Genomic DNA, 26,449 nt, shown 5'->3' on the forward strand with positions numbered 1-26,449 from the left:
TCTTATATGATAATATAGGCAACATTTACAAAAGGATTAGACACTGATGAAGACTGAAATGTATATTTCACTCACACTACCATCCCAGCAAAGATTTGCTACATACAGTAGCCTACTAAAGTTTTTCAGCTGGGCATGTGGCAACTGTTGGATAATGTAAGAGCTTGTCCAAACGATCATCTACCGATTCATTTCTCCCTCACCACGGACGGCCAGGAGCTCCCGCACTTCAAAGTCTCGCCACATATCCACGTTGTTCAAATTGTCCGTCGTTCACCTCCAACGTAACTGAAAACATTCCTGCTGCCGTCGCACCGTTTGTTTGAGCTATACGCCGAGTCCGTGAGTCGACGCGGGTTAACCCTTTCAAACACACAATCAACACCGGTTCAACCCTGGTTGAGCCCTCGGTGTGAAAGGGGTGTTAGAGGGGTGTTAAGACATTAAAGTCAGATTCATCAAATTTCACACAGCTTCCAAATCTTTGATTCTCACATTTCCAGGTTAACCCAAATATCACATAGAATGTCTCAAGGGGCTTTACAGGCACCACAGCAGTACTGGTTCCAGACTTCTAGACTCTCTAAGAACACTGTGTCATCATCAGCCTTTTCAAGGCCACAAACAGCCATGTGGGCGCATACAGAGACAATTATTGCATCTTTCACCACATCATAACGTAGACTGTACAAATACTGCGTTCTCGTTACAGAGTAATCTACCAGGAATCTGCACTTGCATGTATTTAATTGGCTACTGCAGTATGTTGCCGGATGATATCGCATTGAAGTCCTGCAAAACTTGAGTTAGGTTTAACTGTTTTGCTGGACATCCCTACGTTTAGTAAATCTTCATGAATGTCTGAATTGATACCATGATCCAACAGCAACAGGACTTTACACTAATGTATGTAGCAGTGAAGTATAGTAGTGTGTCCGTGACAAAGAAGTGCTAAAGCAATGGCCCAGGTTAACATCAAAACGTCATAAGATAAATAGGATTTTTAGATGACATTCATTTCCATAAACCAATATGTATATATCTCTGTAGTGGAAGCATATTAGAAGTTTTTTGGTCAAATGGATCAGTTTGATGGATGAAGACAAAATGGATCGGAGTTATGCTTTAAGAAACCAGCTGACTGCTTGTATAGAGATAGCTGAAAAGAGAGCGTTTGTGCAGTGGAATGATTGCAAAGTTTTCTTGGCCACCTGAGTAAGATGCTGCTTATTCCTTTCTCATCCCCCTCCTCCCCCACCATCCTTCCAACGGTAGCTTGTTTAGGGCCCCATCCAACACAGTTACAACGGTAACAGTACACAAACAAGTATGCGGGGCCAAGAGGTTTGGGAATGGTAAGTGTGGGCGAACGTGCCATTCTGCCAGCATTTCCTCTCTCTCTTCCTCTCTCTTTGGAACGTTTGCAACGCTAAAACTCACGTGACATTTCTTTTTGAATTGTGGTTGAGTTGATGCTGTATATGGACATACATATATGCGTGTCGGCGTGCGTGCCCATTCACTAAGTGTTCTCCTGGAGCTGCGTGTGCGAACGATACTGACTGAGATTTGAATTCGTTTTGCACATCTATCTGAGATTGTTGGAAACCCATTTATTAATTTCTTTTTATTTTACTTTGGAAGACAATGCACCCTTATTTTGATTTCCCCCGTTAGCTGTTGTTTGAATTTGGAATGATTTGATTGGTTGATTGATTGACTTGGTTGGTTTATTTGAGTACATCTATTTTCTTTGGTTGTTTTTCGATCTCAATAATTATTCTTGCGATGAATTTAGAGAGACTGTTGTCTGAGTGTGAATGCTTTGTGTTGCTTTTGTCACAACAGTTCCTCTCACGTTTTTAAGGTTGACTGGATGTTGCATAATGCTCCCAACATATTGTCTTCTCCCCATCCTCCTAATGACATTTTCTTTGTCTGATTTTTTCTCCTTCTCCTCCTTCTCCCCCACCTCCCCACCCCCCCCGCCACCGCATGCATCTATACATTTACAAAACGTCATTTGCCAAGTGCATCTGTTGTTTCTTTACTTTTGTCTGTATGTAATTGAAATGTCATTATAATTGGGGAGAGCATGCCGGAAAAAAAACACGTCAGAAGATAGAAAATATGCAAATGAGAAAGAAAACAGATTTGTCTTGTATGTGTTTTTAAGTGTTTCTGAATGCAATTCCGAAAACACACAAATGACATGGGTGTTTGCTGTGTTACAGTGTACTGCTCTCTTTGTTTACAACATTAGGAAACTATGCATGCAGATTTTTACTCTAACAAGTATAGCACTTACTATACTAACGTGTAAGTATCATAACTCATGGACTTCTCTTTATTTGCTGTAGGTCAACAATGCAACAGCACGAGTAATGACAAATAAGAAGACTGTCAACCCATATGCAAATGGTAAGACCAAATCAATGTTTACAACGCTATAAAAAGTATTCACCCTATTGTTCATTTTTCATGTTTTATTGTTTTGCAAAAGTGAATCAACATAGGACATAAACTTGAACCTGTTGCATTTAATTTTTTTGGGTACCTGTATCTCTGACATTAAAAACAGTTAACCCCCCCACCCCTCTGCCGCAGAAAATACAGACTGTGTTGTCCCAGATTTCTTCAGTAATTTAAAAAGCTCTAGTGTTGTGCTCATTGACGGCTACATCATCTTTCTGTGCCAGAATCAGATAAATAGTGACGGAAAAAAATGGCCACAAGGCAACAAGAATTGGTCAGGTGGACAACTATGTCAGACTGGATGATAAAGCGGAGAACAAATCGAGGCAGGCAGTCCAGGCTGATTGTCACACACCAACGTTTTTGGGCAAATAGGAAGAAGAAGAGGAAGGAGTTGAGGAAATAGGCAGCTAGCATGTTTTATTGGAGCCTAACGTTTAGGCTATAGTCCTGCCTGCTTGTCATTTTTATCACTAGTCACTGCTGGCTCGGCATTGACTGAGTAGTTACCTGTCAGATAAATGAGCAACACATGCTTAAACAAGTTGGTACCCTTGTATTTCATTTGTAACTCCAACTGAAATATTAAAACACAAGAGGAAATGTAATGATGCCCACATTATGTCTTCTTAGAAAGTTTTATTCCAGTGCAGGTAGTGTGACATTCTTATACGTCTTTGACACCAGATCCAGCAGTTTAAATAGGCTACTGTCTGATGCTTCAAGTTAGTAATGCCTTTGTCTGATGATGTTATCAGAAGTTTCTCAGTTCTCACAGACAAATTTATGACAGAAAGCTTGAGTTACAGACTGGGGGACATGGAGTTTGAAAGCCTATTTAACCAGTCAAGCGAGGCCCTGACAAAAGATTTAATTGAGTTGCATTGTGGGAAGTGAAGGGGTCTTAGCTATGCTAGTGGTGTGGCTCCATGGATGACAATGTCAATCTTTTGCTTAGTCCACTACTTTGGTCTAGACTAGGGATGCTAATTTTGAAAAAAAAAAAATTAACCGATAACTGACCCTCGTTAACCGATTATTAACCGTTAACCCATAAGATTAGTGCGTCTCGTGCAGCGGTGCTCCAGCTGCAGTGTATGAGCACAACAGACAACTGAGTCCCCAGTTCACCCGTCTGGGAGCGTTAGCAGCCACGGTGCTGCGTGTATTATCAGACACATGCAGCCACTTTTACACAGTAAAAGTCCACCACCACCATCACCACTAGTTGGTTTAGGTTAGCAGGTTGTCAGCTGTGTGTCTGCCCGGCGTAACGTTACTTTATCAGCGCAGCAAAACTTAAGCAAGTTTCCGACAGACTGCGTGTGTGTGGCGTTCTAGCTGTGAACGTAGCTGTAGCAGACAGTGAGTGTACAGTTTATTTGTCGGTGAATAAATGCTACGAGGCTACAACTCCTCAGCTCTGTGCTCCGCTCAAGACCTGAGTCGACTTCCTGTATCTGTGACTCCGGCTCAGACTCTCTTAAGGTGGGCTGTTAAAGTGGCAGTAGTCAGTATATTTTTGGCATCATTGGGCAAAAATTCCATAAATAACCTTTCAGCATATTGTAATTCAAGTGTTCTGAGAGATAACTAGACTTCTGCACCTCCTCATGGCTCTGTTTTTAGGCTTTAGAAAAATCTAGACCGTGACGGGAGACTTTGACCAATCACAGGTCATTTCATTGAGAGAGCGTTCCTATTGGCTGTGTTCTGGTCATGTGACCAGAACTTGGCGTTTTTTGCAGCTAACCCGTGCACTACAAGATGATTCTGAAAACATTTGAAGAGAGAAATAGGCATTTACGTAACAGAATATTGATTCATATTTGATCAGCGCTGCCTAGTTTGACCATTTGGTCGGAGTTAGCGAGCGATTGACAGAGGTCAATCGCTCGCTAGAGACGGCAGCTGGACAGCAGACCTCAGATCAGCTCTTCTCCTCTGAGTTTTGCTCAGCTTTTTAATAAATTCTTAATATATATTTTTTAACCATTTAACTGATAGCGTTTATCGGTTAAAATTCTTAATGTCGGTTAACGGTTAAACGGTTAATTATTAACATCCCTAGTCTAGACTGAAATATCTCAACAACCATTGGACGGATTGCCATGAAATTGGGTTCAGACATTCATGGTCCACTCAAAATGAATTGTAATCAACCCTTTAACTTTTGATCCAACACCATCATGGGCGTCACAATTTGAATGTGTTCACTACTTTGTTTGTGACCTTGTCCAGCCAAAACTAAGCACCGCCCACAGGTCGGAGCAAAACTTTCACATTTCACAGCTAAACAGTACTCTAACAACATGTTTCTGAAAACATTTGAGGTTTGATTCAACACACTGTTCCCTGTTCTGCCTCTTTCTCTTCCTGTTTCTTTGTCTTGCTGTCTGTCTTATTTCAGGCTGGAAGTTAAATCCAGTGGTCAGCGCTGTCTACAGCCCCGAATTCTATGCAGGTAAGAGGACATGCCCTTCTCCATCTGTCACCATCTCCTTTGTCGTTATCTTCCCCCCTCCTCTTTCCTTTTGTTCTACAGTTTCTTCGACATCTTCATTTTGTCCTCCCGTGCCACCCCCAAACCCCCTTCATTTTAACCTTCATCACCTTCCAAGCAACCAGTAAAAAGTCTGTTTATAGCCTGAGAACTACGCTGACTCGCACAAACGCAACAACAGGCTGTCATCTCCGCTGCAAAAAACAAACGCACATTCTGCAACCCACAAGCCATCTTCAATCTTGGCCATCCCAGCCTTCACCTCCCCCAACCCTTTACCCACCGCCCAACCCCCCACCATGTCATTAACCAGGGCCATTAAGGTGAAAAATACCTGGATTTTGTGATAAGAGGAAGAGAGACAGATAAACGAGTGTGGCAGAGGAGAGGAGGAGGAGTGAAGGAAGGCAAAGGACAAGAGAGAAGGAAATCTAATTGTCCATTTTGTGCAAGGGCATTAAAAGGTGTGAAATATATTTTGTAAATTAAAATCAATACTTTCAATTTCTCCAGACAGTCGTTTGCCTAATTCACCCCCACGTTCTTTTAATTACAAAATGGCTTTGTATTGATTTACCTTTGTTTCACCTTTCGAGTACCCAAAATGCCATTGGGGCATGTGTATGTGTATGTGTGTGTGTGTGTGTGTGTGTGTTGTGCATGGATGTGCACATCTGTGAGGCGTGTATGAGCTTTTTTCAGGCTCCTTATGTATTAGTAATTTGTGCTATTATGTTATTAATTGGTTATTATTTCAGCCGTCCAAGATAGAGGCCAGGACCTGTTCTCGTGGTTAATTGGTTCAGATGTTTTGATAGCAGAACAGCTTACGATTCACAAGGCAGTGTTGAAGACTCGCCGAATTACCACAGCCAAATCTCTTTGTCAACTGTCTCAGAATAAAAAAAAATAAAATAAAATGTTAGTTTTGATTTGCTTTTATAAACCCTACTCCTGAAAATGCTCGGCTTCTCTGGATTTAAACATGCACACGTGCTCAAGAGGAATGGCTGTTGAGACAGTGGCTATGCTAACTCTTAATACTACCAATGCACAACTCAGTCTCCTAGAAATACATGGTTTGAGTATAGTACACAACCAATATGTTTTCACCGGCGTTGGTTTTGTTTGTTTGTCTGTTAGCAGGATTACTCCAAAAGTTTGTGATGGATTCAAATTACATTTGTTGGGGTTGTCAGGTGTGGCACAATGAACAATCCATTAGATGTTGGTGGCGATCTGGATCATGATCCGGATTCAGGAATTTCTTTAAGGATTCTGATCAGCCTGAGCATTAACACCACAGGGTATAACACATGCGCAGTGTAACTGATGACACGTTGATGACGCGTGACCCCGCCTCCTTCCTCCTTCTGAGAGCAGAGAGATACGTGTATGGATTTGTCGCGAGACTCCGAGGTGCGGGAGCTGCTGGCCGTCCGCGGTGAGAAATAAAAAAGAGGTAGATGACGGTATGAGAGACAACGTAGTGTAACGTTATACAGACATAACAAGGCTGCTGAATGAGAGAAGCATCCGCCGATACGTTACACGGAAACACACCGTGTTAATAATAAGCCGACCAGCTCACGGTACCGCCAGCTGTGAGCTGTGATCTGTTTTTAAAGTCACGCACCTTGGCGGAGGTCTGCGCTCTCCGAGTGCCATTCTAGTTATTGGTATTATTTTCTAGAAACAGTTCAAAGAAACTTGGGCTGAGATGGGATGTGAACAGTGGTCTCTAGTGTCAAAGTTAGACAATCATTGAACCTCACAATTCTCCTGAGAAAGGATTTTTTGCTCAATGACAAGAGATCGCTTGGCAGGAAAACATAAACGGATGATTTTAAAGGTCTCAGCATGCTTCAGATGTGAAGTGAAGTCCGAACGTGTCTAAAGCTGTTCTGAACAGCCACACTCGAATCCGTCATAGAAAGGGCAAGAGGCGATGAACTATAGAAATGCGGATGACGGCGCACACATTCAGTCTCTCCTCAACTTCATGGTGTAGCACTTCACGTGATAAGAGACAAAAGCAGTTGTGTGAAGAATGATAGAAGAGGGCTTAAGGAAGAAGTTCAAACCCTAACTACCTTGACTTGCAATTTGCTTATGAAGCCTTGTGACTTCCTCCCTGTCAACCTGTCATCCCCTATAGCAGAGAGACTGCAAGGGCAGAGAGGTAGTCTAGTCCAGCTATTCTCAACCACTGGGCCGGGCCCACTGGTGGGCCTCAGAGCACCACCTAGTGGGCCGCGGAGGTACTGACAAATGGTTAAATTAACCTCTTCAAAATCCGACGGCCTCTATTCTGTTTGTCAGAGGTTGTAGTGGGCGGGTTTTAAAGCTAGAGGAAGGATACTGGAATGATATGAAACTAAAAAACACTAAGGAATCCATTGGTCCCAACCATGCCATGCTAGCTTTTCGGGAAGGAGGCTAAATAACACTTCAAAGTTACAATACATTTTGGTGAGGAAAAACTGGCATGGCCGTTTTCAAAGAGATCCATTGACCTCTGACCTCAAGATATGTGAATGTAAATGGGTTTTATGGTTACCCACAAGTCTCCCCTTTACAGACATATACGTCTCGGATGCATTGACACAAATTGGAGGGTTTTTTTAAACGCAAAGTGATGTTGGAGACAACCCTGCACCAGTAAAGGCTCCAAAGCATGTGGTGAGGACATATGACCCTGAATAGTTTGGATTCATAATGACAGGCAGTGATGGGTGAGGGTAAGCTGAATATTTATGTGGGTCATTACACCTGACGGTGGCATAACACATATTTATAGCCCAGTTTGTCATTTATTTGGGAAGGTAGTCCTCGGAATTATTTTACCAATCAGAAGTGGGCGTCAAGTCACAAAAGGTTGAGAACCTCTGGTCTAGTTCGCCTGACTCATTGACTCTTTATCTGACTGAGATTACTACAAGTTAGAATCTATGGCCCTGACCACGGCTCTGAAATATCAATACCTTACAGTAACTGTGTTGTGTATTGATAAATCCACGGCACTGTCCGTGGTGCTGAAGTAGCAGACAGTAATTTGTAAACGTTGTCAATGAGTTCGCAGTATTTGCTCAGTATTCTTAGTTTTCTTTCTATCTGCATATTATGCCAAGCACTCCTCCTCCTTTTCATTCAGGCCGTATCACCAGCAGTAGCATTGGGGAAGTGTCATCAGCATTGACTTTAAGGGCCAGCCAGGCCACTCGGTCCCTAAAATCAAGGTGACAAAAGATGAATAGGAACAATTACCAGCCTCACACCCTCTCCTTGTCTCTCTTTGAGAAACTCTTATCCTTTGGCTCAAACCCTTCCATTTTTCATCAAGTCAATGAATGATTCACCGTTTCTATTAGCATTTTATTAGATCTCCTTTTTTGAAGAGATGTATAATTAGGGTTGGATACGGCACCTCGATCTCCTTCTCAACCTTCACTCACCCCCAGCTCTCAAATTAAGCTTTGTGTCAGTCGTCCCCAATTAAGATTAATGATAAGTTAATAACAATACCACTGCAGTAGCTCCACTCCACTGCCGCTATCTCTTTATTTCTTTCTTCCGCTTACCTTTTTATTTCCGCAACTGGAAAATGGGAGAACACTTTCACACATTTTCTCCATAATTCAAAAGCTAATGTCAACTACTGTACAGGTGTAAAGATCTTTGTGCTATAATAATGCCTTACGAAGACAGCAGGGAAGGTGTGCATCATGTTCTGTTCTCTGTCTCCAGTACCAGGTTTTCCCTACCCAACAGCCAGTGCAGCAGCAGCATACAGAGGAGCCCACCTAAGAGGTCGAGGACGGACCGTGTACAACACATTCAGGGCGGCCGCTCCGCCTCCCCACATTCCAGCTTACGGAGGGTGAGCATTCTTCCTCGCTCTTCATGTCCTGTTGTCATTTCTTCCCTTTTTTTTTTTAAGTCTCTCCTTCTCTCTTTCCTTTATCCAATGGCAAGTCCTGAATCTCAGTGTGCTCAGAGTCAGCGAAGCGGTGCATGCCAGCCTCGCCTCACAGCGATAACACACTTCCACAGCATGCTGAATTCAACCAACAGGCATGCTCCCGAGACATGTGCCTTTGCACGGACTCACACTGTGGTGTCATTGAGAGAGGCTGTGAGAGAGGCTGTGTTCATGGTGGGAGGTCCTCCACTTTTGTGACCACTTTTTGGAGTTTACCCAGTTGCTGCAAAAAAAAATAAAGTAGAAAGAAAAGAAGAAAAAAAAAGCATCTTCCCAGCCCCCAGCAGCAGCAGCTCTGGCTGACCCTCCGTGGCTAAAATGCTCTGGAGACGAGCCAAGCGGAGCTGTGTATTGTGGGCAGTCAGATCTGATTTGCCATTATTCTGTTGGTTCTTTTTTATTTATCTTGCTCTTTATGGCTGCAAGCAAATGGACACTAAGGAGGCTGGCTGGGAGTCTTTTAAAAGGATGGGAGCAGATTTTTAGTTTTTTCTCTCCTGCTAACATTAGTCAGATTTCCATCCAAATGTAGTTCTAATTTCCCCAAAAATGCAAAATAAAATCTGATTTAATGAGAGTTTTCATCAACTATTGTGAATATTAGGAGTTGGTTCATGGAGATAAACAGTTGGTGGAGATAATTCTCCAGTCAGTGCCCTTAAATCATTGCAGAAGGAGAGGGCACAACGAGATAACATACTTAAAAATAGGGATGCATGGATACCACTTTTTTTTCAGACTGAGTACAAGTACTAGTACTTACATTTGGGTACTCGCCGATACCGAGTACCGATACGAGTACTTCTCTGTGCCAAAAGACCCTCGTTAACAGCCAGCTGGAGGGTGTGAGCGACACACGGCAGGCTGGGGAGTCCCGCATACGAGGCGGTGCATCGCGACCGGCTCTAGGTCGGCTTGGAAAGGTTCGGGGCGAAGGTGCTTCCCAGGGCCGTGGACAAAGTGCTCGCTGCACCCTCTCTGCCTGCCGGGGAAGGACGGGGTCCCTGCCGATGCAACTGTCGACCGGGGCGGAATATCCCTAACCGCGTCGTGCACCCAGGGCGGGGCTCAGCCCATGTAAAAGGCGCCAGGGGTCTGCAACCCACCCGATTCGTCTTGAAACAAGGACCAAGGAGTGTAACGCACGCGCGAGTCGTAGGGTGCAAGCAAAACCCCGTGGTGCAATGAAAGTGAGGGCCGGTGCGCGCCGGCTGAGGTGGGATCTCGTCCCCGCGGGGTCGGGCGCACCACTGGCCCGTCTCGGCCGCACCGTCGGGGAGGTGGAGCGTGTGATAGGACCATGGATGTATTAAAAGAAGGATAGGACCCGAAAGATGGTGACGAGAGGTTAACGTCACGCTGCCGTCAAGTGGTATCGGTGCCGTTGTATCGGAGCTTAGGTTACACTCCATCGCTCCACACAGATTTCAGTTTCAGTTCTTCACTGGAAGCTTGAGTGACGTTTAAAGGTCCAGTGACAGCATCTGGCGACATCCAGCGGTGAGGTTGCAAGCGTGTAGAACGACTATGGTGGCCGATGTGAAAACACCCTATCTAGAGCCAGTGAGGAGCGTGAAGGTCATTTGGAGAAGAGCAGAGCCAGTGTGTGTACATGGGAAGTGAGTGGTGAAGCAAGAGAGAGCGAGAGCGGCGGTGAATGTGTGTGAGCGAACAAGTGAGCTGACGGAGCAGAAGACAGTTAGTTTAGCTCTGAGAATATCGGTGAATGTACAGTAGATGTTTCAGTTTGCGCAGAAATAAATGCTGCAGCTCCTCAATACCAGCAGAGGTTTCCCGTGTCTTGTTTCCCCGAGTAACGTTATCGACTCCTGCACAAGCAGAAAAAGCTCATAGAAATAGGTCGCTGGAAACACATGTACTGTTAGTGACTGAGGACAATAGCTCAAAGTGACCAATAAGCATCACATTTCTCATCGGTAAACAACACAAAGTTTGGCAGCAAATGGAAATTAATACCATTGCTTTAGTTCGTTTAACTGAAGTTACTATTTTATTTTGATATTTAATTAATTTAAAAATGTTACTTTTCCCTCAACACCTACATGTGCTTTTTGTTTTGTTGTTCTAAGAAAAACAACATATTCAAGCTGAAAGGAAAGTATATTATTGTTTTAGTTTAATTATTTTACTCATAAAGTAAGAACTATAAATTAATCTTATATTTCACAATCACTGGTTCACAAATATGAACTTTTCTTATAAAACAGCAGGGAAATTGGAAATAAAGGCCCGTCTCTAATGTAAGCCTGTTTCAAATAAAGGCTTCTCCAGTCGGTAGAGGCTGCTATTTGAGAATATATGGTATTTTATTTATTAGTTTATGAAATGGAAATAATATACAATACAAAATCCACCAACACAGATGTGCGGGTTATCCAAAGGCTTTCTGTTGGAGGAATGAACTGCACCTTCGCCCACAACAACACTGTGTCACTGTGAGCCGTAGAGGAGCTGTCACATAGGATGAGGCAGACGGGTGTTTGGGTGAAGAATCGGGCACGGTCTCGATAAAGAGATATGTGCTACAGATTGTACTTTCATTAACGCTGCTGCACCACTTAATTGCCCCGGTGGCAGTCGGGTGGTGAATTATTAATGTGGACCGTGATGTATTTTTATTAAAACTGTCTTGAGTGGCGACGAGCCGACTCCAAATAAATCAGCTAGGAAACCGAGTTTGCTTTGCTGTGTGTGTGTGTGTGTGTGTGTGTGTGTGTGTGTGTGTGTGTGTGTGTGTGTGTGTGTGTGTGTGTGTGTGTGTGTGTGTGTTCGTGTCTTTAAGGGGGGCCTGATATAACAGTCTATAGTAACAATAAGCCAATATGAGCATGTAACTGTGCTGCAACCCAACCAGAATAAATTTTTAATGAGTGAAGCTGCTCTCCAGGCCACCTTGACATTTGAGAAGTTATTGATTATCAGAGATAGCACTAACGGTGTGAGAGCAGTCTATTGGCTGGTGAAATTACAAGTTTGGTCCTCTGAGAAGATCTTCTTGTTCAGTGGAACGCTATCATAATGCGGTGCTGACGGTGGTGTCGTGCTCGTCTTATTGGAGGCTATATGAGGAATGCTTTCTTTCTTTCTCACACACACACGCACACATAAAGTTGCGTACACTGCACATTTAGGGAGGTTTTTAATCTCAGCACTAATGGTCATCCAGTGATTTAATATCATTAGACGAGGGATTCCACTGCAGATCAGGACACAAAAATGGAAAATGTCAAGAGAATTTTAAAGGGACTGTTTGTAACTTCTTACACGTATAAATCATTGCGGGTCGGTGTCCCATGCGCGCTCGCGGGTGGCTACGCTGTTCTATCTAGTGAAGCCCGTCTTGTCTAGTGTCGTCCGCGGTCGGAGGACGCAGGGGGAGGCCGTAGCTTTGGTCTCCAGGACCGGAGTCTCTGCTCCTCTGCCTGCCTGCTTGCCTTCACTCACACACCGCGCTCGTTCTCGCTCTTTCGCTCCACCTCTACACGTGCATGCGCGCACACTACACACTGCAAAAGAGTTAGTTTAGCTCTGAGAATATCTAGTGAATGTACAGTGGACGTTTGTGCAAAAATAAATGCTGCAGCTCCTCCAGACCAACAGAGATTTCCTGTGTCTTGTGAAGTGACGGGGCTCCGCAGCGAGTAACGTTATCGTCTCCGACCAAAACTCCGGTGTCTCCCCTATTCCCTCCTGCCGCGGTCGGGAGGCTGAAGCAGGAAAAGCCAACACTTCTATCAGCATTAATTCATGGAGAGACCTTCTTCTAGTCAGCTAACATTACTGCCAAGCAGCTGAAATATAGAGTGATATTGGGGTTTTAGCTTACGTTTGTCGCCTCACTGATTTGACCGATGCTCGTTCATGTCTATGTAGAGCGAGCACAAGCGCGAGCAACAGGACGCTGACTTTCGTTGACTTAACGGCCACAGGTGTCGCTGTTAACAAGCAATTTCTGATTCTTACAAACAGTCCCTTTAAGCAAAAATGTTGCAAAAAAAAGAAATGCGTATTAGGCGCGTTTCCATCAACTGGTTTTAGAAAAATATATATCCGGGAAGACGCAGATACCAGGAAAACAGCTGATCAGTCAGTTAAATGTTTGCTATGTCAGAATTTATTGGGCAAAGGTTTTTCCAGAACACATTTAGCTCACCAACTGTTTTTCGACGAAGGCAAAAAAACACCTCAAGCAAGTGTAAAAAAGCCTGCAATTTGTCCGCAATTGAGGAAGATTTATCGAATTTTGCCGTTTCCACACAGCTTTCTAATGCATAAAAGTACGTGAATGGAAACACAGCTACTGTACAGTACAGTTCAATTCAGTTCATTACACTTTAGAATGGCTATTTTTGCATTTCCATTAGCAAAAGTTGTGGATAGTACCTGGTAACTGGTACTTTTTTTTTAGTACCACCTCGGTCGAAGTTCTAAGCGAGCTAAGCCGATAATCGAAGGTGGAATTCATAGAACAATACAATATATAAGAATCAATAACGCATAGTAAAAACATAAGTGGCAAGAAGATTAGTCAGACTGGCCTCAATGTAGTCCTTTAGACTGGCCTCAGTGCAGTCCTTTAAACTGGCCTCAATGCAGTCCCTCAGACTGGCAATGCTTGGCACTTTCAATAGAATTTCAAACTTGTTCAGAGATCTTTTTGTGCCATTTTTGCGATTTTTTAGCTGATAATTTGCAGCCTGAGAAAGACCATGTCCTCTTGACCAAACAGACAAAGTCCTGCTTTAAATTAACTCCTCCGCTTGTGTCATGTAAAATTAGAAGGTTCCTCTGCTTTAAGAAGACAAGGAGAGTACTCTTTTTTTAAATGTATTACATTATGCGCTGAGTTTATTACATTATTCAATATTTGTTTTCTAAGTTTATGATGTAATAATATTCTCATAATGTAATAACTGATTACGTTATGCGCTCCCGGTTTTATTACATTATGAGCTTTTAATACATCTAAATTATTATATTATGCGCAGTTATTACGTTATGTGCAGGTATTACGCTATGAGTTGCTTCAAGGACACACAATTGACTTTTATGTCAGATTCCTGTGTCTTATGTAGAGAACTGTGAATTGCAAATTGCGTGCAAAGCCGAAAATTTGTTTAAGAGTTTTGGAGACTGAGGTTTATGCTCTCTGAGTGTCAGTTTCAATAATTGTTCAATATTATATATCATATTAGTGTGTTAGCAGGTGGAAAAACTGTAATGACCTGTTAACACAGTTGAAAAAAGAATTCAGTAAACAGTCACGACAACTGCGTCCTACATCGACTGAATACTGCATGTATTATAATTGAACTCTTTCCACACATAAATACAAATGAATAAACACATATGAATGAAAACAATCAGAGGCAGTGTGGTGTTAGATATTTCATTTTATTGTAAATATACATTACATTGAGGATAACTACTGTGTTATAACCACCTGAGCCCTGAGGCCTGTATCATGAACTAAGAGTGGGTCTTTGGGTTACCTGCTTCACTTAGCCTAACATTGGTGATCCTCAATGGTATCACGCAGCTGGTTATAAACTGGCTCTGCTTACTCTGCGTTCTCCAATCCAGCCATGAGCACAATCACATGACAGAGGCACGTGTGAACGACAATCAGCATCATCCTCCGAACCATGACATGTGATGAAATGGTGATACCTGCGGGGATATTTGGTTATAGCAACAGCAAAAAAAAATAAAACAAGGTAGAAACACGAGAACGAAATTCCAAATATACAAAGTAAGGCTATAACTATGTGTTGGAATTATATGTCTGTAGTATAGAGCGAGTATGTTTTGCTTTTTTTTGTCTAATGATGAACAAACTATTATTAATATGTGATGCACATAAGAAACATGAAAATAATTAATTACTAATTTTATTTTCAAATGACTCATGTGAGATTGTTTCTGCTGCCAAAGCAGAGAAGGAAAGTGGTTCATGTTTTGATGAGGTCTGTCTGACTGAAATGTTCATGTGTATGGATTATATTTTTTCTAATAAAAGACAACAGATAGTTTTTATTTCCAATTATCTTCACAAAGTCGCCTCCTTTGTTAGAAGCTCTGTGTTAAAACCGGAGTGGGAATGGAAAGCCTTGAACGGCAAATTGATTCTACTGACTCATGCACATATCTATTGCTCTCTATTACTTATCACTTTACTTTAAAATCAGTGCTGAAGTCCCCATCGGGATCCTGTTGGAACGATGACTGATGAGTCATGCAGGTTAGCCTACGACATAGGTTACCATGGCAATCTACCATGGGTAAAAGTGAGCCAGCTTTGTGATACCGGAAAACCTGAGTTAAGCCCAAAGAAAGCCGGCTAACTCACTAATCTGGATTCATGGTCTAGGTCAACGTATCCTCATACAACGGTTGTACAAAAAGTAAATTTGTTATTTTTTGTACATTTTCCCACAAATGTCCGGCAACACGAGCGATCGGTGCGCCTGTTCAAGCCCTTGCAGTGTTTAGGCAACAAAACTACTTGATTAGGTTTAGGAAAAGATGGTGGGTCGTGTTAAAATAACTAAGTGGTGTTACTTAAAGGTAGGGTCGACGATGTTGGATAGCTAGCATAATTTGAAATTAGCATCGCCTCTGGGGCTCCGTCTAAACCCCCCCCCCCCTCCTCGCACTCACACACATGCACGAGCACCGCCGCATCGTACCTACGTCACAGACACAGAGCGGAGAGAGGACCTCAACTCAACAACGCTACCTCATGACAAGTAACTGCGTTAGTGCTACTGCAGGGCTGAGCTTTCTCTTCCATTCTCCAGGAAACGTACGGCGGAGACGTGCTTTGAGTTCAGACTGGTTCACGCCAGGGGTAGAGTACGAGCAGGGAGGCATCTGATTGGTTCTTTCCAAGCAGACCGCGAGGCAGTAATCGGTAGACGTTTTTTACAGGATTACAGCAGCTACAGATGACGGCTCTTTTCCGGTCCTTTTTCAGAGCTATTGAGTAATGGATCTCTGTCTGGGTGTAAAGACCATTTCTACCAATATAACAAATATACTGGATAACATCGTCAACCCCGCCTTTAAGTACAGAAGTTACTCATATAAGTACCTTCTCCCTACGTGGAATTTCTTTACGTCACCTGTCCTGGCTCACTATTACGTATTACTTTACGTAGGTATAGCTACCAACAGTGTATGACTGTTCTCCCAATTGCAAAATTTGTGTGCTGAATCCTCTTGTCCTTGAACGTTTGGATTCCATAATTCAACTAACCCAGTTCAAGCTCCCAATAACACGATAAGTTCAGACTTTGCGTATTCTGCGTTAAGAAAGGCCAATGCTCCTTTACATACTTTATAATCCTCAAAATACGTTACGTTAACTAGAACTGTACTCGGAGTTACTCTTTCCAACAAGTGTGCTTTTGTCGAACTCAACTGTCATTTCACAGAGTTTAATGTGAAAAAACGCCAAATCTACAGGTGTTCCTCCCTCCCTCCACCCCCCGCTCTCTCTCTGTCCCTTTCTCTGCCGGCAGAAGGAAAGAGGCAGGGTGACGCGTCATGAACGCGTCATCAGTTACACTGCGCATGTCTTAAAGCCTGTGGCGTTGATGCACAGGCTGAGCGGAGTTATTAAAAAAAAATCCTGAAGCTGGATCATGATCCGGATCACCACCAAAATCGAATGGATCGTTCATTGTGCCACACCCCACCCCTCCAAAAAATTTAATTAAAATCCATCGCGGGCTTTTGGAGTAATCCTCCAAACGGACAAACTAACAAACCAACGCCGGTGAAAACATAACCTCGTTCCTTGGCCTTCCAAAGCCATATGTTTTTGCAGATGAGTTATTAAAACAAAATATGATATATACATTTCTATACGGCAAGGACATTTTTTTTTTTTATATTTCTCTCCAGTGGCTTGCATTACGTCATCATGCTAGGAAAATCATGATATACTGTACATTTTTTTTTAGATATACACCTCTTAGTTTAAATGTGATGCTACTGATTGGACTCCTTGTTGTTAAATATGACCTAGTGAGAGTGTTTTTGGACCTTCCCAGCCTCCTTACCCAGCCATTAGAGAAGGGTGCCTGCTGTATCCCCCCCTTTTGCCTCTGCTCCTCTTATGTCTTTATTTGTTTGAGTTGTTTTTTGGATTGTGGAGATGGGGGGTTGGTTGGTAGCTAGCCCTCTGCCTGCATGTCAACATGCACTAATATGGATGTTTTTGTTTTATTGTGTGTTTGTTTGTCTGTTTGTTTGTGTTTTTTTGCATCCTCTGCAGTGTTGTTTACCAGGATGGATTTTATGGTGCAGATATTTATGTAAGTATTATTTATTGGTATGACATTGCATGCTACACCGCCATCTCCGTGGTTTTCTGCCCTCTGTTGCTACGCACATGCAAGCCTCCAACCCCTCCATGCTCGTAGATGGCTTCACCTTCGACCGGGGGGAGCAGATAGCTGGTCGTGTCACAGTGCCTGCAGTTCAGATTATGGCCCCAGCAAATAGATACAAACATACAAACAGGCACTGGGAGCAAGGCGTAACCTGCGCTCTGACCACAAATAAAGCCATCTGTTACAGGTCGCAAAAACACTGCAGCTACAAACACGGGGGAGAAAATGATGAGACTTTAAAAGTGGAAAAAATGACTTCTTTAGGAGTCTCACAATTTGATTTGATTTAGATTCTTGGTGTCATGATTTGATTATGAATCAATTCTTGATTCAATAAATAGAAAGAAGCACTTTATTTTCAGTGCTCTGTGTGCCAACCCATTCACTCATGTTGTTAGTCCACTGAATTGTAATATTAAATGTAACTGGCACTGAAGCTTACTGGTCTTGATGTCTGACCGAACACATAAAGAAAGTATGTCAATAAATGCATTCATTTTATTTGAAAAAGTTGAACCATGTGCTGCAGTATCCTCCCTGCATAACGTTGATGAAATGATATGAATGTTTAATCGCATCAATGTAGCTTTTAGACTACAATGCATCCTTTGTAACATCTCCTCATAAAGAAATACAAAAGTAAGTCACACAAAAGTAGAAAAACTGGGAGCAGCCTTTTCTATATCCAAGCAACAAAATAAATATAACTAAAATATAGCTGCATAGATGAAAATGGATAATGTCCCGTTTAGGATCGTTATTGCATAAATACATAAATACATCCATTTAATAGCTTTACTAGCTAGTGAATGCCAGATGCATAGTCTGGAACCCGGATTTACCAACCTGTACAGTTTGTTAATCAGTGTATATATAATTTAATAATCTGTGAACGTATAGTTCATTAATCTGTGTGCTTGGATTTACAAACTGTGTTATAATAAACCACATACTAAACTGAGGTTTGGTATATGGCACATGGTTTTGCTGGACATGGCTTATCACACTAGTATTTTTTTTCCCCTAGTATTTGACTCCCTATTTGTATTTTAGTCCAAAATTGACAAGGTTTATTAATTCAAAAAAATCTAGTCATATGCTGGTCCTGACAATGTTTCAAGGCTATATATATAATACTACTACTACTAATAATAATAATAACCTGCCCCTGACCAGGTCTGACTGAGTTACCACAGTCAATTAGGTGTCATAAAACAGGAATAAGCCAAACTTACCAAAATGAATTTTCGCTGAGGTTACATTGAGTTGACGTTGTGAAACACTCATCATGTTCTCTGTAATGGATCACCCTCTTAATGTTCATTTTTCAAACCAATGCTGCCTGGAAGGTTAAAGTAGTGAGAAATCACAGTATGATTTAAAAATTCTAAAAACAGCATTATGGGGCATTCACACCAAACGCGTGAACTTTTCCCGTGGCATGATTACATACAAAGTCAACGCTAAGAGGCGTATATACGCCAATGGACGCAAGCGTGTGCCGGGTGACACGAACAGTGCAATGGACGCAAATTTGCATCGTCCGTGTATTGAAATATTTCAACTCGAGCAAGAACTTTGTGTGGCGTTTTGTCACAAAAGCCTATTGCCGTTGAAATCTACGTGAAGTAGTTACGATGTTACTTCCTGCCGTCACTGACGTCCTGACGTTGTTGAATCAGAAATGAAGGAAAGATTATTTTAACTATCTGTGGTCACCCAGAGCTATGACAGTACATCATATTTGTACAGAGACCGGACCAAACTTGGTGTATAAATTAAATAAATATGCCTGGATGATGTTATGTTGAGTGTTGATGGAGCAGCTACAATGTTAGCATAGCCTGGCACTGATCGATCAGAACTCCGTTCAGTAAACAAGTGTTTTTTAAAGTTTTTTGCTTGTCGTCTTATTTCGGGATTCTTTTGATCCATCTATTGCAATTAAATCATGGCACAATCTGTTTATTTTGATTCATACCGCTGTAGCGACATGTGGCTTGCTAGATACGGTAAATACAGTTCGGTGAAATTCGCAGAGAGAACCATGAGCACAGACATGGCGGTGACAGGGAGGTACGGACTAATGGTGCATTGTGTTTTTGTGTGTGTCTCTACTTGTGAGGACCGATGTGAGTTTTTAGACCGTCAGAGCGAGGACATTTTTGTAAAGTGAAGACATTGCGGTCGGTCTTTACCACTTCAAAGGCCTGTTTGAGAGTTCAGAGCTGGTTTTAAGGTTCAGGTTTGAAAAAAAGGTTAGAGTTATGGTTAGGGTTGGGGTCAGGCATTTAATTGTTATGGTTAAGGTTGGTAAGGAGCTAGGGAATGCATTATGTCAATGAGTGTCTTCACAAAGATAGAAGGACAGGGATGTGTGTGTGTGTGTGTGCGTGTGCGTGTGTGTCCGTGTGCATGTGTGAGTGTGAGAGTGAGGAGGAAGTTCTTAGATAGCTCCCATAACATTCAACCTCCTTGCCTACCCATTAGCCTACCATGACCCTGCCACAAGGACTGATTGCCATGCTGCAATCAGAACATTTAATATCCATTAGCGAAGGGATCCCTGATCCTGTGTTTGTGTTTATTGAAAAAGTGGTACTTTAGAAGTGCGTTCAGTCAATTTAAATAGCAGTTTAGATAAGATAGAAAAAGAACTCAGCCATACTAGAGAGGTTCACACCACTGTAAAATGTGGATTAAAAAAGGAAATACTGTAAATTCTCTAATAGCGGCAGAGGCTGGTATCTGAAACAGGCTTACATTGGAGACAGGCTTTTATTTCTAACTTGAACGCAAACTCAAAACCTCTCTCATGTATACAGTGAAAGATCTGCAGGAAATGTTAAGTTTTGTTGATGGTAGCTTAAAAAAAAGGAAGCTGTAGGAAATAAAATGTATTTGTAAATGAATTAACAAATAGAGTTAGTGGTGCAGATCTTCAATAAAAATCAGTCTATCCAACATGGTCGGGACACATTGAGCGCAACGGGCCAGTCAATCAGTTTTAAATTGTTACAGAGAGGAATAGTACAAGAAATGAGCTGTTAGTTTTAAGCTGCAAACCAACACACCTTGACATAACTTTAAAAGGTGACGATTGCTCAACGCTCAGCTCAGCACAGGTACCCCCTGTAAAAAGTCATATGACATGACTGTTGTCTTACAGATGGAATTAGTGCTACTTTACAATTAATTTACCTTATTAGTCATTATAGGACAGGTAATGCACCCGCTTTGGATGTTATCAACCTTTATCGGCCTCATAGAAAAGGGTTAGAAGGGGCCTGCTACATCTATTAGTAGGTTCAGAAGGCCTTTATCATCTATTGGCATGGTTGATCACCAATACAAATACAAGAAGACGATGCCAACCTCTAGTGGTCTAATTATGACGGGAGAAAAGGAGGAAGTCAGCTGACATAGTATGTAGTATGGATGTTATCAGCCTTTATCGGCCTCATAGATAAGGGTTAGAAGGGGCCTGCTACACCTATTAGTAGGTTCAGAAGGGCTTTATCATCTATTGACATGGTTGATTAATTAATTAATTTACTGTATTAGTTATTATAGGACAGGTAATACACCCGCTTTGGATGTTACCAGCCTTTATCGGCCTCATAGAAAAAGGGTCAGAAGGGGTCTGCTACACCTTCAGAAGGTTCAGAAGGCCTTTATCATATATTGACATGGTTGATCAAGAACACAAATACAAGAAGACGATGCCGACCTCTAGTGGCCATAGTAATTATGACGGGAGCAAAAGAGGAAGTCAGCTGACATAGTATAAAGAGTGATAAAGTCTGTTTGGGGAGGCGGTCAGGAGCAATGGAAACACTTTCACTCGGGAGACCGCTGTTCACGTCCCATGTGAAACCAAAAAATCAATGACTTATTTTTACTGCGGTTTTGTTACGTAACTTATGTAGGACTTATTTCAACTCAAACCACAATCTCTCCCTAAACCTAACCAAGTAGTTTTGCTGCCTAAAACTAAAGTTGTATTGTTTCAATCCACAACGTTAACTTTCCCTTTCTCAACGTGGTATAGGTACAGTTTGACCCATGAAGTATTAGAATGGTTTAGCGATAACAGCCGACAATGTTCATTCAATCGGCTGATAACATTTGAAACGGGTGGGTTATGTCACTCAGTATTTCCCAATGCTTTTACCTAGCTTTTGTAGGAACAGAACTTACTTTGTCCCTGGCGGCCACACGACTCAGCCATTATTTCAATAGCGGCTTTTATTTGAGATTTGACTATTATCAAGACAAATGTGAACAGAGTAGGTTAATGTTGGGAATGTTATTTTGTAGCCATTGAGGATGTTAATTTTGTGCAATTAGCACAATGAAGTCAGTGCCCCAGAATCATTGCCAGAAATACTGAAAATCTGTGAAAATTAATGGACATACAGGAGGAGTCCTGCCTGGCCCTACACTCTAAGAAAAGTTTGTAAAAATACGGGCCAATGTACCGTGTTAATATGAATGAATTTTTTGTAATGATTTTTCACAGGAGTTTTACCCTTATTGTTAAATACGAATTGCATTGCGGGAACAAGAACCTCCACTAGCGCAAAAGTCAGAAGAGGCAGAGACCATCACGCAAAGTTTAGTTCAAATTTGGAATTTGGAAAAACCTCTTACATTTCTGTGGTAAAAAAATCAACAATTAATGTCTAACCAGAGGGATTTATGTTTAGGACTTAACATTAGTTCAGTGTCCTGGTAATTTTCTGCCAGGACATAATCTGTTTTTCTATAGATTTTTTTCTTAGAGTGTACCTCCTTTCAGAACCAGCAAATGAGATGATAACCTTGACCATATGTACAGACACACACACACCAACTATTAGTCTCCTTTCCAAACACAATCTAGACACACACACACACACACACACACGCACACATGCCTGCACACAGAGCTGTAGGGTAGCCATCAGTCACTCAGTCAGGAGTGACAGTCCACGGTGGCTGGTGACTAACACAGGCCAACCTGTTCATCTTCCTGCCACGGCCCATCATCACGTGCACTAAGTGTCGTTTACTCGCCTCCACAGTTTGTCGGGGTAATAATGCATTGCCCATGTCAGGACGGACACACCGTCTCAGTCATAGAGCACGGAAGGGTGGAAGGTGAAATGATGTGAGAAGTGCTGGAGTTGTCACTGAGACTGGAAGAGAGAAAAATGGCTTTTATTTTATGATAAATTAAGGCAGCGGTCCTCAGCCGTGTGTCATTTTACAGCCAACAGTCTGCTGCTGGCTTCCAGTGGAAACAGAAAGACTAGCAAGCTGTGATATAACTGCTTACAAGAGTAAAACAAGACCAAAACTACACCAAATAAACAGATGTAGCTCTTCTTTAAAGGTCCCATATTGTAAAAATTTCGATTTTTATGTCTTTTATATTATAAAACAGGTTTAAGTGCTATATATATATATACTGTTAAACTATCAAAACGCTCAATATACGAAGAAATACACAGCCCGTATTCAGAAATTGTGCATTTGAAACAAGTCGTCCATTTGTGATGTCACAAATATACAATATTTAGACCATTACACGGTTTTAATCATAAACATTCTAAATGTGCCCCGGTTTATATCCTGTAGTAGCGTATGTAAATAACATCAGCTGACAGTAAGTAAACATGGACCCAATCTGTTGCCTAGCAACGCAATTCCGTTGCAATTCCATTGAAATGCACTAAAACGGAGCGTTTCAGACAGAGGGTGAATACAGGTATATTCAGGCAGACAGTATAAGGAAAATAATGTGTTTTTTTAACATTACAGCATGTAAACATGTTGTAGTAGAAACACAAAATACAAGTAGGAACCTGAAAATGAGCACGATATGGGACCTTTAAGTCTTACCCGTGGTTGCAGAGATCTACTTAGTGTACTGCAAAGTCTGAACATGTAAGCAAGGAGCCAAAATACATTCATCAATTAGAGAACACATATACAGCATAAAGATACACAAAAAGAAACACACCGCAGATAGGAACCGCCCATTCTAACTCCCAACTCCTCAAATTCGGCAGCTTGGTCAGTGGCCCTATGCGTCAAGCTATGACGCTCTACGTTGCCGTAGCTATGGTGGTAGTAAAGGAGGAAGTCAGGTTACGTAGTATAAAGCACAACAAATTCCACTTGGGGTGGCAGTCGGGGGGGCGATGGAGGGGTCAAACAAACACAGGATTTTCACCCAGTCAACCAGTCAACCAAAAGTCAACGTTGACTTATTTTAAGTTGCGTAACATTATAGTTTGGCGCGTGGGGCCACTAACCAAGCTGCCTATTTGACGAGTTGGGAGTGAGAACATGTCGATAGGAATATATGAAGTACGGAAACGCTGCAGTTGTACAAAGCAAAACCAACCTTTTTTATAGAACACTAAAATCCAGAAGTGGGACAAAGTCATTGTTTTGCTATTAACAATTAAGCCCCAAGTCGAGACAAACAAGCGCCAAGTCAAATTCAAGTCCGAAACATGTCATTATAGAGTTAGATAACATTTAGTATATTACATTTACCATCAATTGTATCTCAAATTAACTTTACATTTAAAAGCAAAATGATCCAGTTTGTCTCAAGTTTCATGTTCAAGTCAAAATCTTGTAGTACACACTTCTTTTAAAAACGGATTATTAGTAGAAGGCTAACACCAGGTGTACAACCAATATTCCCATTAGTAATCGATTCTTGGATTTGGAATCTTAGAATGAAAATGAATAGAGCTCCATGATGACCCAGGGGTTCATGGCTCTGACTATGTAAGGACAATGAGACGGAACCTTTGTCGCACGGCTTGGCTTTCCCCCAACGTTCTCTCTCTCATTTCCTGTCTGCCTCTACTTTCTCTACTCAATAAATGCTAAAATGCCCCAAAAGCACATCTTGTGTGATGTGTGTGTCTGACTTGTAGCATTTCTGCATTGGCTTGTTTCCTTTATTTGCACTGCGTTTCTGTATGTCACATACAGTATTGAATGTATTTGTATTGCTTTATTTATTTGCTCGCTTTTGCCCAGCAGCACATTGAGAGCTGTCACACTCACCAGCAATATGGCAAAAACAGAAAAATGTATTGTCTTGAATTGAAACGTGTGTGATGGCTAGAGGCTCCTGTTACACTTCTATTATCCCTGATATTAAAGCTGCATAGGCCGCCGCTAGGGGTGCAGTGTGAAGAGGTCACAGTGCTGACGCCTATGTATCGTGTCGCAGAAATAGCTAGTGAAATGGGCATGCTGACCAGCTAGCCTCGGCCCATCCTGTCTTGTGATAGGACTTGTACCTCGAGAGGCGATAGCGTGTCACTGTAGCGTCCAGTCCGCCCTCAGTCCAGGGAAGGAAGAAGGAGAGCTGCACTGAGGGCTTGTCATAATACATCCGTGGTCTGTGTATGTTTTTATAGTTTGTGTATTGGATTAAATTCAAAGTGGCAGAAACGAGAAAACGTTCTCCCAGCCGCCAGGAGGCTGCTTGGTCGCGAGTACAGCATGTGGTGGCTCCGGAAGACGGCTGGAGCGTCCGTTAGCAGTTAGCTCGAACTGAGCCACGTTTATTTATTTATTTATTTTTATTTTTATTTTTATTTTTATTTATTTTTTTTATTTTTTTTATTTATGCTGAAAATTTGCTTTAACATGGAACTACTGTGTGTGATCACCAGAGGCCTGTAGCTACTACGATGCAGAATTTGGCGTTAGCGAGGTAACTTCAGGGTTAACCCTTCATGGTTTTCCGTTCTGCGAAGGTGGTTCACTTCTTACCGAGGTAGATCGCCATGGTAACTGATGCTGAACAGCTAACCTGCTCAGCAGCAGGTTATGTGTTCTAGATAAGAGATCAACTCGTATGAAAGCGCTCTGTGTGCTTATTGTATGATAATATTACTCAAATACAGAGAAGTTACGGTCATAATCCAGGCTAAAAGCAACACAGTTTAAACTGACAAATGCAGGAAGGACAGCTGGATTTATAATGTGGGTGTTTACTGCTTTGAATTATGTTTATATATTTATTTTTTGCCTTGCTCTTGAGTCCGTTTCACACCGCCGGAGACGAGGACGCAGCTGATAGAAGGTTGAAATAGTCATACATGCCACAAGTTAGCCACAGGGTATAAAGAAGTGTAATCCATTCACCCATTACACTCCTAAAAGCTATTTATATCTAGACGACTATATCTGACTTTTGAGTGTTCCGTTAAATGAGCAAGTCTGTTAATTTACACATTCACACATCGGGAGTTTTTTTTCTTTTGCCAGCTGTTCTTCCTGCAATTGGCAGCTTCAACTGTGTTACTATTAGTCTGGATTATGTGTTTAATTTCTTCGTATGTGTCTAATATAGTTTACTTTTCCTTTGTAAAATATGCCCCTCCGACTGTCTGTCTGCAAGTCTTTGGACTTGTCCATGTCTGTGATTGGTCATATGCTGCAGACACCGCCCCGTTCATGTGAACGCGCTCACAGCCAGATGGAGAAACCCTGGGTTGATTTACCGAGTTGATAACCACCGTCGTAGGACCGTTTAGTGTGATCTCGTTTGTTAGGGTTAGTGAAGCCAGATAACAAGAAGATACTCTGGGTATGTTGAACTCGCTTCGTAATACAGGCCTCAGTGCTGGCATGTCACGTGTGTGTGTACGTGTCTACGCAAATTGGTGTGTATTCATTTGTACTTGTGATGTGTAGAGGAGGGAACTGATCCGGCAGGTCTGGAGACAGTGCAGGATTCACTGAGTATATTAGATGACACTGTGATGCTGACACTAAACAATACCGTCGTGCACTATTCAGCACTATGTCAGCACTGCAGTGTGACATAGTGCTGACAAACACTACTACAGATAGCTTCCCAGTTACACCACGTACACTAAAAGAAAACTGGCATCAATAAGACTTACACAGAACGCTTCATGAATTGATAATAAGCAAGGAATAATTACATTTCAGTTAGCTCTCGAAAGCATATGCAGTTTAACATACTATAAGGTAAATATGGCGGTGGAGCGGGGGTGGGGGAGCAAAGCCCACTTAACTTTT

General features: G+C 42.0%; 1 protein-coding gene across 17 annotated transcripts in view; it reads left to right on the forward strand.

The window, feature by feature from the left end:
- rbfox1 (RNA binding fox-1 homolog 1) overlaps positions 1 to 26,449 on the forward strand; it is a 352,975-nt gene that overhangs the window by 295,585 nt on the left and 30,941 nt on the right. For 11 of the 17 annotated variants that reach the window (XR_012596878.1, XM_074657310.1, XM_074657311.1 and 8 more), the window contains 4 exons: positions 2,361 to 2,421; positions 4,886 to 4,939; positions 8,726 to 8,858; positions 17,263 to 17,302. Coding sequence is in view for 15 of the 17 variants with exons in the window: in XM_074657310.1 (XP_074513411.1) it covers positions 2,361 to 2,421; positions 4,886 to 4,939; positions 8,726 to 8,858; positions 17,263 to 17,302 (288 nt within the window). In the remaining 2 variants the exon portion in view is untranslated. The remainder of the gene's footprint in view (positions 1 to 2,360; positions 2,422 to 4,885; positions 4,940 to 8,725; positions 8,859 to 17,262; positions 17,303 to 26,449) is intronic. The other 6 variants (XR_012596879.1, XM_074657315.1, XM_074657320.1 and 3 more) reach the window with 1 other exon arrangement.

This window comes from Sebastes fasciatus, chromosome 13 (assembly GCF_043250625.1).
Source record: "Sebastes fasciatus isolate fSebFas1 chromosome 13, fSebFas1.pri, whole genome shotgun sequence".
Classification (NCBI taxonomy): Eukaryota; Metazoa; Chordata; class Actinopteri; order Perciformes; family Sebastidae; genus Sebastes; species Sebastes fasciatus.